The sequence below is a fragment of the Cetorhinus maximus genome, chromosome 2 (assembly GCF_964194155.1).
Source record: "Cetorhinus maximus chromosome 2, sCetMax3.hap1.1, whole genome shotgun sequence".
Lineage (NCBI taxonomy): Eukaryota > Metazoa > Chordata > Chondrichthyes > Lamniformes > Cetorhinidae > Cetorhinus > Cetorhinus maximus.
In genome coordinates, this window is record NC_135880.1 from 118,577,832 (window position 1) to 118,590,800 (window position 12,969).

At 50.2% G+C, this 12,969-nt stretch overlaps 1 protein-coding gene across 1 annotated transcript in view; it reads right to left on the minus strand.

Annotated features, from left to right (window-relative positions):
• LOC144697119 (A disintegrin and metalloproteinase with thrombospondin motifs 19-like) overlaps positions 1-12,969 on the minus strand; it is a 538,939-nt gene that overhangs the window by 45,592 nt on the left and 480,378 nt on the right. Inside the window, exon 21 of the mRNA XM_078568954.1 lies at positions 2,578-2,730. Coding sequence (XP_078425080.1) covers positions 2,578-2,730 — 153 coding nt within the window. The remainder of the gene's footprint in view (positions 1-2,577; positions 2,731-12,969) is intronic.

Sequence of the window (12,969 nt, forward strand, 5' to 3'; positions counted from 1 at the left end):
TTCTCGCTCCAGGATACGAACGCAGAAGTTGCCAATTTTAAATTAAAGGGCTGCATTTTCAGGATGGCGGGGGCCCGGCCCAGCCTCGGACTCCAGCAGCACTGATGCCATTTTACACTTTCTGCCTCAGAAGGCGGTGGAGACAGGGTCATTTAATATTTTTAAGGCGGAGGTAAATAGATCCTTGTTAGGCAACGGAATCAAAGGTTATCGGGGGTAGATGAGAACATGGAATTCAAAACACAAACAGATCAGCCATGATCTTATTGAATGGCGGAGCAGGCTTGAGGGGCCGAATGGCTTACTTCTGCTCCTATTTTGTATGTTCGTATAACGAGCGATGATTGGCAGAAGGCAGGACTTCCGCCCCTCACTCGGAGGAAGTCATGCCTTGGAGAGCTACTGGCAGCTGATTGGCTGGCAGCTCTCCAGGCACAGCGCTCCAGTGGCCAGAAGAAGCATTGCAGGGAGCTGCCTGGCACGAAGTCACAGGAATCGGAGGCAGGGGTGTGAGGATGGAGAGGGTAGGGAAGGCCTGGGGATCGTGAGGGGGGGGGAGCAATCGGGGTCTCGGAGGATAGGAGAGGGAGATTCAGAGGTCACTGTGCCTTAAGGGGAGGGCATACTGGTCGGAAGGGGGATTCTGATGGCGGCAGCGCCCCACCCCCACCATTCCTGCCCAAGATCAAACTTACCTTATTTTCACGTTTCCCCCCAAGAACTATCATCTACCCGCCAGCCTAAAAATTGAAGCTGGGCAGGAAAAGGCCTCTAAGTGTCCATTTAAGGGCCTTAATTGGGAAAAGGGCGAGCTTCTCGTCTGAGCTCTCCCTAACCAGCATAAATTGCTACCAGATTAGGGCGGGCGGGAAACCAGAGGGAATCCCGTCCACGTCCATGCAACTTCATGCTCCCCCTGCTGCCTCAGAACCCAGCCAAGGGTGGGGGTGGGGGTAAACTCTGGCCATGGTGAAAATCTCACTTAAGCGTTTTAATTTAAATCTTGTAATTACTAATTCCCCTCTGTAGAGGGGCTGCTCACGTGTACCCACAGTTAACCAAGAAGTAGGCACATTTCCAGTGTGTTGGGTTCAAATTTAACCACTCCCTGCATTTGACCCTCTCCCACCTACCTTGGGGCAGAAGGTGGTTAAAATTCCTTCCATGGAGCAGAATGTTGACGGGAGTGATTCAAGCCACTCTTGCATAGGGCAGATTCAATATAAAATCCTCCCCAAGCTAGGCAATGTTAAAAAAAGTAGCAAAGCATTTTCTACTTGGATGTATTGAATTTTACCAGCTTGGACTTCTCCCAATTGGCATCCAGAACAGGCCCAGATGCTAATCTGTGGGATTTCTAATGGAGCCACTTGCCAATAGGCCTCATTACTGATGCCAGCTGAGTGGCTCCCAGCTGTGTTGGGAGGCCTGACGGGTGAGTCAGTCTGGAACAAAAATAAGTAAAAAAAACCTGCCTACCAAGTAGGAATGGTTTCCATTTTTGACACTGCCTCGCTGGGATGTTTGTACTTTATACAAAAAGAACCCCCCACTATACTTGCCTTATTTAAGAGTGGCATAGGGAGTACCCTTGGGCTGGCAATTGACAAAGGGTTTGAGTAGAAGCTAACCACGCTACATAGCTTTGTAGTGGAGAGCAGACACAAGAAAATATTACGATAATTAAAATAAAAACAAAATACACAGTAGGACAATCAGCCTTTGAAGGGAAAAAGCAGGTGAACGTCTAAAGTGCGAGTCTCCATCAGAACACTTATGATGAAATGTCCACTTCAAAGCTAATCTCTTCTATTTCAAACGAGCAATTTTGATTTCAAGTATTCATGTCTGTTTTCCCATCAATGTTATCCCCTTCCTTCCTGAAGACGCTGACTTGTTGCAGGATAGGGCTCCATGGAATTCAACTTCCCTCAGTTGACTGATCATCATGTTTGAGACATGGCAGTAAATGTTGGTAGGTTCTGTTAGTCAACTGTGGAGGCATCATACCTGAGCCTAATCTGGTTCTCACCCAATGTTAAAATGATGCACTACTAGCATGAGGTCCTGGATAATCATTTATTTTCCTTAACCTAAGACAAGACCAATTATAGTTCCCCTACTGCCTCCCCAGTTGGGATTAGTTTACTCAGTACAGATTGTGGATCAATTCTTGGACTTTCCTAGGCCAAGGAGCTATAATACAATTAACACGATGAACCACTGGGAGTCCCTCATTTGTGGTTTCTATGTAAAATATTTAACATTAGTGTTTTATGCCCGTTAATCCTCAGATGGAAGCAAATTAACGAGTGTTAGTTTAGGGTTCAGTTACTTTACCTGTCAAAAGACCATACATTCTCTGTGAAATCAACATTAATTCTGGTTTATCTCCATGTTGAAGCATAGCCAACAGCAGTCCCTGACTTACTGATCACTACCAGACAAATTATTGTGTTAAACCACTCACATACTTTGTGCCATCTCATGCACCTGTAGATAAGAAAGCACAGAATCAAGTTAACAATATGACAGGAATACTAAACAAAAAAGGCAGATTTACTGAATATGTACCACCTTAGACCAATCTCCTGTTCTCCAGACGTAGCATTTTGAATAATCTTCACAGTCTTCTGCCTCCTTTGGGCGCGTTGATAAATCGCATTTCTTGCGTGGATTGGTGCACTTTATAGTTCGATGCCGAGCCCCCTTGCCACATTTCACTGAACACTGTAATGCACATCAACATAAGGATATAATTTACAATAACATCACGCCCTATCCAACACTGCTACAGATGTTGACCACAGCGCTCAACTCATCTGTTCCTAAAAATCCCTAAAGGAAACTAAAACTCTGAAAACACACGACACAGCGATCAGAAGAAAGTGATAAATCATCAAGCAAATGTCAGGATTTTGTGACAGCTGTTTCTGTTGAAATCTGTGTTCATTTATATCCATAGGTGAATTACGTTGTCTACATTCCTGAACTGAGTTGACACTAAATCATACAGCTTAACTACTCTAGATGAAACCTCAGTTGGTTCTAGCAATAGGTATCTTGTCTTAATTTATCTTTCCCTATAAAATTTGACATGCCAATTTATTGCATCCTCAGAAACTGCAGATTTCTGTGCTTTGGTCAGCAGAAAATTATTTGGTGCCAAACACTTTTTCTTGTTCCTCTCCTGAAGTTGCAAACTAATGTTGGGATTGTGGCCTGATGACAATATAATGTCACCATTTTATTTCCAATACTGTTATGTCTTTTGGGAAATAGGTCTGTTTGTTAGGATGTTTCTACATTAACTCTTTTTCGAATAGAATTACCGAACTACAAAAGGAGAATGTAAGTAATGGATAGAAATCCACATATAAAGGCATCTACTCATGAAGAAGATTTAGAGCATTAGTTTTCAAGCAAATCTTCGCAAATATGTAAAAGCTGGGTCTTGCACTTTTAACATGTACATAAGCTGCAATTTTGCAGAAACTGTATATTTGGAAGAGCTTGGAAAATAACAGTACATGTTAAATTAAGTAGGCAATCAGAAATATGTACTGAATGCCAGTGGGAATACAAAGTTTACTGAATATGTATTAGTCATTCAAACAGAGCTGTGGATTATCACAATACCATATAGGTTAACTCTCAAATCTTTGCAGATCTGCAAACAGATAATTGTAGAGAATCGCACAGCAGTAATGTCACCCTCATAACTGGACTTGAAAGATGTGCAACCATTCAATGAAATTGCTATTGATTTGTTTTTTACAATGTGGTTCTGCTTTTCTTAATACCTGGGTAGATGATGAATACTATTGGCCTTTTGGAAGTCAACTCCATTTTTACATTAAGATGGCCCAGAACTGTGGAGAGGCAATCGCAGTCAGATTGCCACTCTGCTTCTTTTTACATACCCAGCTTGGGAGCTGCACGTTTTTCACCCGGTCTTCTGTCCCTGGGCCTGGTGAGAAATGTGCAGCACAGCAGCTCCAGAGTCCTGGGGAAGTGAAGCCGCACACCCTTTTTACAGGCACTAGGATAAGTTTAAAGGTCCCAGGCCACTTTGAGAAGCCAGGGAGGAGGTAAGCGTGTAATGTGTGAGCAGTTAAGGTGGTTGGGGGATAACTGTTAGGGAGTGTGTTAGTGGGGATGGGGGGGTCTGGTGATCAGGCAGGTAGTCGGTGGGGTGGAGGATGTTGGCGGTATGCTGTTGGGTGGCTGGGGGATGGGGTAATGGTCTGAGGCAGTAGTTGGGAGGTCAGGAGGATAGTTGGGGGTGTGGGGGCGTAGTCGAGGGGTCGACATTGTAGTCAGGGCGGTGGAGGGGTTGTTCGTGGCTCAGGAGGGTAGTCAGGAAGTGGAGGCATAGTCAAGGGGTTGGGATGGTAGTCGGGTGGTGGGGGTGTAGGTTGGCGGTCAGGCGGGTAGTTGGGGGGCTCGGGTGGGTAGTCGGAGGGTGAGGAGTAGTCGGAGGGTGGTGAGTAGTCAGAGGTTGAGGGCGAGTTGGGGGGTGGCGGGGGGGGAGGGAGGGTAGTCGGCGGATGTCAGGTGGTTGGGGGTTTTGTTGGGGAATGGAGGTAGTCAGGGGTTCCATTGGGGTTCGCATAAGGGGTGGGGGCGGTGTGTCAGTACCATAGTTACCTAAGAGTTAGAAGTGGTTTTAATCCTTCGAACCCTTCCTGCGTAACTATTCTGCTAAGAGATTTGGAACCATCCAAAATCTCCGACTTAAATTGAAGTTTCGGGTGGTTCTAAGTGTAGAGTATTTGGCCATCGGAAGTTTAAACTTCCCGGACAATTCCCATGCAGTCCATGTATGGGGACTTCTGGGGGGTCCTCCACCATGCTCCTCCTCACAGGATGGCCTGTAGCTGCAGCTGCTGCCAAGGTGGTGGGGAGGGCCTCAAAGCTCTGACAATTGGCCTTATGGGTCATTAAAGTACCTCAGTTGGTTACCCACGGCTTTCAGGCAGGTAGTCCTCTGACCCCAATCTCACCTCTGGGAAAATGGCCTCGGGAGCAACATGGTGCCAGCAAACTGCTACTTGTGCCCATATTGGGGCAAAAATCCTGCCCCAAAAATTTGTCTATCTCAGCCTTAAGCAGACTCAACAATGGAGCACCTACAACTCACTGGGGTAGAAGATTCCAAAGTTTGACAACGCTCCGAATGAAGAAATTTCTCCTCAACTCAGTCCTAAATAATCAGTCCCTTATCCTGAGGTTGTGCTAACCGTCCATTGTATAACATGTTATATAACATGTTATCACCTCTCATTTTTCTAAATTCCAAAGAGTTTAGGCCAAATTTACTCAGCCTTTCATCATAGGACAATGCTTACATCCCAGGAACCAGTCTAATGAAGCTTTGCTGCATCAACTCCAATGCAAGTCTATTCTTCCTTAAATATGGAGACCAAAACTGTTCACAGTATTCCAGGTGTGACCTCAGCAATGCCCCATACAATTGTAGCAAGACTTCCTCATTCTTGCACTCCAATCCCCTTACGATAAAGGTCACATTTGCATTCCAAATTGTTTGATGTACTTGAAGACTAACTTTGTGTTTCTTGTATGAATACACTCATGTCTCTCTGAACATCAACATTTAGCAGTTTCACCTCATTATGTATGCTTGCCTGAGAGCCCAGAAATCCATTAGTCTTGTTGAAACACCTGAGCGCCACAGAAAACAGTGCTTGATTGACAGATCTGGCCCTCTGATCACTGCTGTCAATTTCACAATGTTTATTTACACAAGCTTAAATGGTTTCAAGGGCTTACTACATAGTGGAAAGTAATGAATGAATTACTTTTTTAAAGCTTTTTGAAAAACACACCCTACTGTCATTATGGAGTTCACTATACAGTGTATAGTGGGTCAACGGGCATGGACGTGCCATAGCTTGGCATAGGGGCATGAGGAAGAACCATGGGGGGGTGAATGGAGGGTATAAGGTGGCATGGATGGGGCATGGGGAGTGTGTGGGGGTAAGGTGGTATGAAGGGTGAGGGCTGGGGGTCATTTATGTTTTTATTTTAATTGGGGCGAAGTCCCACAGCACTGAGTCAGGCCTTTTAAACAGTCTGCGTTGGCACCTGGTAATCCCTGTGGCTGCCTCCACCCTCTTTCCCAGGTCAGCAGACTCAACTCCAGCCCGCACCCAGCCCACAGCAATTAGGATTCTGCCTCTGAGGGCATTTTCTCCTGAGGCTGGCAGACCAAGCCTGGAATTTTCCTGGGGCTGAATTTTCTGGCTGGCAGGAGGGCGGAATGGGAGCGGGCGGGTGTGGACCCGATCGCCGCCCATAATCGGGTCTGCGCCGCCATTTTACGTGGACAGGCCAATTAAGGCCCACCCAGCGTGAATCGCGGATCCCGAGGACAGCGGGAGTGGGCGGGTGGCGGTGGGACTGCACTGACTGCCAGGTCCAATGGCGACCTAGCGGCCTGTTTTTAAAAAGCTGCTGCAGCCTTTCAAAGGCTGTGAATCATGGCCAGTGGAATGGCTCCCCTGAGCACTGCTGCTGAGCAGGCCGGGCAGGAGGGTAGGGCAGGGGGGCACTGTGCCCCTCATTTTTCTGATGATTGTCTTGCAGCCCTCTTCAAGGAGGTGGCAGCACAGGGGGAGGTCTTGGTACCCCAGGGCAGGAGGAGGAGCCTCCCCCATATGATCAAATGTGCCGGGGAGGAGGTGGCGGAGGTGGTGAGCTCCCACAGCGTGGTGCGGCGCACCTGGATCCAGTGTCGCAAGCTCAACTCCAGCCCACACCCAACTCACAGCAATTAGGATTCTGCCTCTGCGGGCACCTTTTCCTGTTGCGCTCAGGAAGGGTGAGTACCATGTTGGCATTGGTCACTTAACCCAGCAGGTAGGCTTTCCCTCCGGTGCCCCTCCCCGCCAAGTCTGAGTGTAGTGACCGCATTGAATCATTGACGGCATGTGTCCTTCACTGTGTGGGCCAGCTGATGTTACCCATGCCGAGGTCACCCTGAGAGGGTGGTGAAGAGGTGGGTTCTGCCCCCACAGCATGTGGTACACTGAGACCCACATTACTGTTTTGGCGGCAACCTGGAGGAGCTGCACCTAGGTGCAATGCTGGGACTCCAGTTCATGTCAAAGTCAGGGTGATGACATGCTGGAAGGGAGCTTCAAGGTGGCGTGGCACTGATCGATCTGCTGTCCCCTGCACTCCACGTGCTTGCGCCTCCTTGCTATGGAAGGTTAGACGGTGTGGTGCCAAATGTGAAGTAGGCTGCATTTGGCCAAGGGGGTGGTGGGGTGGGACAAGCCTAGCATCTTTGTGTGAGTGTTCGGCAGCAGCAGGGTGAGGAGACACTGGAGCCCTGCAATGTCCCACTCTGGTTGGAGTGGGCCATCCGCGAAGAGAATCCAGGTACAAGTAGCACTAATCAATGCTCTTCTCTCCTTTTCAGGAGAAGAATGCACATAATGCAGCTGAGCGGGTGAGGACTGGTGGCGGGCTGGCCCAGTTAGCAATTCTCAGCCGCTTCGAGCAGGAGGCCCTAGATTTGGAGAGGCACCATGCGCCCAGGGCCACCGGTGTCGGTGAGGCTGGAGTGCCACAGGCCGGTATGTTTGCCTAGCAGTGAGGTCACCATTGTTCTCCCAACAGCCATGGCAGTGCTGAATGTTCAGTGATTGAAGTTTGCAACATGGCTTGACCATTCGTTATAGAAGGATGAGTGCATAATGATCTGGGGACAGGGATGCACATTGACATTGTCTTCATGTTAACTGATCCAATGTCCTTGTTCTTCCTTTCAACATCAGCGGAGCAGGGCCAGGAGGAGGAGCAGCAGGGGCCCCCTCTCACGCCTGTGCGCCCTGAAGTCTCACCAGCGACACACCATCTCTGTCAGGCAGGCACCAGCGCAGATACTAGAACCTCGGTGGCAATTAAAACATCAGCTAGAGTCCCGGGGCACAGCGGTGAGGGCACTTCACAGTCGCTGCAGGAGCTGGCGAAGAGAGTGCCCATGGCGCCAGCGGTCGGACGACTGTAGGGGATCAGGCACATGCTCAGTTGGTGCCTGATGATGTGACTCTGGAGTCGTCCACGATGCAGCAGGGGCAGGAAATGCTGCCAGATGTGCGGGACAATCTGGGGGAGATACATGAGGCTATGCTTGGCATGGTCTCCGTAGTGGAGGAGTCTACGCGGACAATTGCCGAAGCAATGAGCATCATGTCTGAGCGCCATGCGGCCTCCATGGAGAGAGTGGCGACTCCCGTGGAGAGGCTCCTCCAGGAGACCCATCAGGGCTTCCTTGGGATGCGCTCGGACCAGCAAGCCCTCACATTGGCATTGACCTCAGCTGGTCAGTGCCAGTGTGGGAGATGGTCTGGGCACCAAGTTTCCCAGCTCGGTGCCCATTCATCCATGGTGAGCAGGGAGGTCCGAAGCGACCTCACGTCGGGGCAGCAGCTGCCTGTCGTCTCTGCGGGCTCCTCTCAGGGCACTCTAGATGAGGGTGGCAGCTCCTCCACTCCTCTGCTAATGACCGTTGCATCCGGTGAGGCTGCGACGACTGGGGAGATGCCAGCTGTGGAACTGGCAGCTCCCTCCTAGGCGGGGCCAGCATAGGCTCCACGGGCCAGAGGATGACCGCCAAGGTCATCGAGGCCAATAGGACAGCAGAGTGAGCAGGCTGTCTCAGATGCCACTCCCAGCGAGGGGTGAGCACCAAGATGTAGCGCCCAAAAACATAAACATAAAGCACATTAGGCACACCACTGGTGCTTTTGTGTTGGCCTGAAATGAGGTCTTTATGAGTTGGTTTTATTTTTAACACCTTTGTCATTTTGTTTCTTTAAGTTTCTTTGGTTGTAATATTAAATTCAGACATGTCACCATGGCTGAGGTTGCCTCTTATGTTCTGCAGCTGGATGGTTTCCAATAATGTAATTAGTGCTCTGTGGGACATTCAGCTTTATTAACAAGGACCTTAGTTAATGTTCCTAGCCAGGCAGATTTCGCACTTGGGTCTCGAATAAGGAGCATAAAGCCCAGGCTTGTCCTGGAGGTCCATATGTGGCGTGCTAGCTGAAGGCTCATTGGATTAAAGCCTCCCAGGCGTCCCTGCCTCCTTGGAGTATGCCTGGGTCAGCATCTACCCCCTCAGCACTTCCCTATGCATGCGCATCCTCGGACTCACTGCTGGACTCATCATGTGCATTCGCAGCCAATGCGTCTACGTCTTCATCGTCCACTGCATTCCCCCTTTCCAGTGCAAGATTGTGGAGAGCGTAACATACAACCACTATCAGCGACACATGATCTGGGGGGTATTGGAGTGCGCCCCCTGAACAGTCCAGACATCGGAAGCGCATCTTTAGAAGACCAATGGCTCTCTCCACCACAGCCCTTGTGGAGGCATGGCTCCTACTGTAGCTCTACTCAGCTTCTATTCTTGGATGGCAGAGAGGTGTCATGAGCCACCTTCTGAGGGGATAGCCCTTGTCACCCAGCAGCCATCCATCAAGCCGGGCTGGAGCACTGAAGAGTCCCGGCACCTGGGAGTGTCTGAGGGTGTAGGCGGCATTGGAGCTGCCTGGGTACCTTGCACAGACTTGTAGAATCAGCATCCTGTGGTCACACACTATCTGCACGTTCATGGAGTGGAAACCCTTCCTATTGATGAAGGCGCCGGGCTCAGCTGCTGGCGCCTTGATGGCCACATGTGTACAGTCTATAACACCCTGGACGCGGGGGAAGCCAGCAATGGCTGCGAAGCCCTTGGCTCGCTGTGTCTAGCTTGCCTGGTCCCAACGGTAGAGGATGAAGGTCAATGCACGCCTGAACAAAGCATCTGTAGCCTGCTTGACACAAATGTGGACAGTTGATTGGGAGATACCGCAAAGATCACCCACTGAGCTTTGGAAGGAGCCAGGGGCATACAAGTTGAGGGCAGCTGTGACCATTAGAGCCACTGGCATGGGGTATCCACCCACATAGTTAGCTGAGATCTCAGGCCCAATCAACTGACGGATGTAGTTGACTATCTCCGTTGAGAGACAGAGCCTCCTTCGGCACTGCACCTCAGACATATTGAGGTAGCTGCTTCGCCGCCTGTAAACCCTGGCAGCAGGGTAGTGGCATCTTCTGCGGTCCCTTCTGCCTTGGACTACCTCTTGGCCCTGCGCCCCTTGTGCCTGCGCCTGACCTCCAAAAGGTGGCTCCCCTGGAGGCTGAATGTGCACTCCTGGCCTCCTCCCCCTCCTAGCCCTCCCTTCCTCCTCAGAGGAGCTGCCTCCAGTGGAGAGTTCAGCTCCCATTTCCAGGCTAAGGGAAGGCTTCCTGAACCATGCAGGCCCAAAAAAGTTTCCTCACTGCAGAGTGCTGACCTGAAGGCTGTGAGTCCAGTCCAAACAGCTGGTATGCGTTTTGAAGTACTGCAGGTCACACAGGCAAGTATCAGTAATTTTGAAAATTAAATATTTGACAGGGCACACTAGCGACCTCATTGAGCCCTCTTATCCCACCCGTGGATGAGGTTAATACAAATGTGTCCTACCTGCCTGCCCGTTGCTTCCGTGCGACGACGCAAAGATTGCATGGGCGCTGAAAAATCGTGGTCGATTGGCGCCTCAAAGGCCTTAAGTGGCCCGATAATTAATGGCGGGCGTGCATCAGAGAGCATTGCGTGCCCGCCTAATGAAATATCGCAATTGCGTGCGGTGACGTCAGGACACTTGCCCAACGTCACTGCGCACCATTTTACACGTGTGCGGGGCCCGCCCCCACACGCCAATGGGAAAATTCTGCCCCTGACTCCTGCTGCCCGCCTCGTTGATGAAAATCCAGCCAAAAGTATTTCTTCAATGTCTCAGCCATTTTCTCATTCCTTGTGATAATTTCTCTTGTCTCTGCCTCAAACGGACCAATGTTTACTTTAGCTACTCTCTTTTTCATGTACTTGTAAAAGATCTTGCTATTTGCTTTTATATTCCTGGCTAGTTTACTCTCATATTCTACATTTTCCCTTTTTATCAACTTTGTGGTTGCCCTCTTCTGGTTTCAAAAACTCTCACAATCCCCGGCCTGAGTGGATAATCCGTGGTGTCCAGCTGCCGTTCCTCCTCCCTTCGGGTGCCTGAAGGCCCCGGCCTCACACCTCGAGAGGAAGAAGCACCTGAAGGGATGTCGATATGCCCCGTTTCCCTCTCATATTGCCATTGCAGGAACTCACCATAGCTACCGCGATGGAGTACAGGTCTGTGTGCATCTGTGTTCTGTTGGACCAAGGTCTCCATGGCATCCACCATCCTCCCCATGTAGATCTCCATGTACGCACATGTGGGCACCACTTGACCAGAAAGCAGTGGATGCACTCCTCCCACTCTATTGAGGATTTCCAACACCTCCCACCTTCTGCTGACTTTCCATGATGAGTTGGAAGGCCGATTCCAGAGGCTCATCATCTGACTCAGGCCTCAAAGATGCCTCTTCCCCAGCAGCCCAACGAGTGCTGGGGAGAGCGGCTGAACTTGCCTCCTCTTGCTGCAGGCACGTATCCACGCAGTAACCACCAGATTGTGAATCTTAGCCTGCTCTTGATCTAGGTCCCACCGAGGTATGTGTCTCTGCACTGGTCGAGGGTGTGGGTAAGCACTGTGATGGGTCTTCCAGACTGCTTATTTCCAGCCCTTCAATGGAGGAGGTGTTCTCTTGGCTGGAGCTGAAAACCTGGATGGAGCTGAGGGGCTGGCTGAGGGTGTCGGTCGCTTGGCAGAGCTCCCTGTGAACCAAAGTAGAGATAATTAGTGCATGGCAGCAGAGTCAAAAGCAGGGGAGAGAGCACTCACAGTTGTGTTGAGAGAGGGATGATGGGGTGCAGGATCCTCACGTGAGTGTTTGCCACCACTCTCACCATCACCACAGGCACGGTCTACACCCTCACCAGTCAGCGCGATGGCACTCTCCTCAAAGTGAGTGAGAGGCCTAATGTGGGCCACTCCATCCCTGGTCTGGGACCTCTCCCTGCTGTTGTGAGCCAGCTTCTCCTGCATGAAAACAGATGTAGAGAGTGTGAGCAGGTTGCCTGGCACTGTGTGGAATGTCTGTGTGGTGAGCGGAGCCATGGACGGGATGAAGATGTGAGCTCCAGAGGATGTTAGTCTGATGGAGATGTGAGGGTGTGTGAGAGAGTTAGTGGTCCCTTGAGGTGTGAGATCCCTGTGGATGTGTGATGGATTTGTGAGTGAGAGTTGAGAGTGATGAGGTGGTTGACTTAGCCTGGCGGAATGGACGAGAGCATTCATCCTCTTCCTGCATTGGATGGCTGACCTCCTCTGTGCTCTGGGGGCACTGACCACCACTGCCGCCTTCTCCCAGGCCGGATTGGTGACTCTGGTGGACCTCCTGCGGCCAGAGTAAGGGCAGAGGACATTGTGGCGGCCTTCCAATGTATCCAGCAGGGCCCCAGAGAGGTGTCACTAAATTTGGGGGCTGCTGTCTTCTTTGCTTTTGGGTCCATCAGTCGCCTGGAGCAGTCCTGGTGTGAAGACATGAAGTAGGCAAGTGCTCTGGTACGCTTTAAATATGGCGTCTGGAGTGAGGAAGCCTGAGGTCATGGCATGGCGGGAAAATCCTAGACAGCCCGCCAGCGATCCGGAGTGTTTCCTTTGAATGCAGTATTCATGATATGGGGTGTGCTAGAAATGGGACGATATGGCGCGAAACCCGCCATTGTGGCCGGTGGCTAAAACGACTTTTCTCACACCCGCTACCGCACTTAGCACAAAACTGGGACGATTCCGCTGTTAGTGTATGTACCCAATGAAGCTTAGCCAGCTTTCCCCTCAAATCTATCTAACTGGCTTTGTTTAAGCTTAAGATTCTTGTTTCGGGATTGGTATATGTCGTTCTCAAACTTAATATGGAATTCAATTGCATTATGCTCACTTTTTCTCAGAGGCTTTACTATGAGATTCC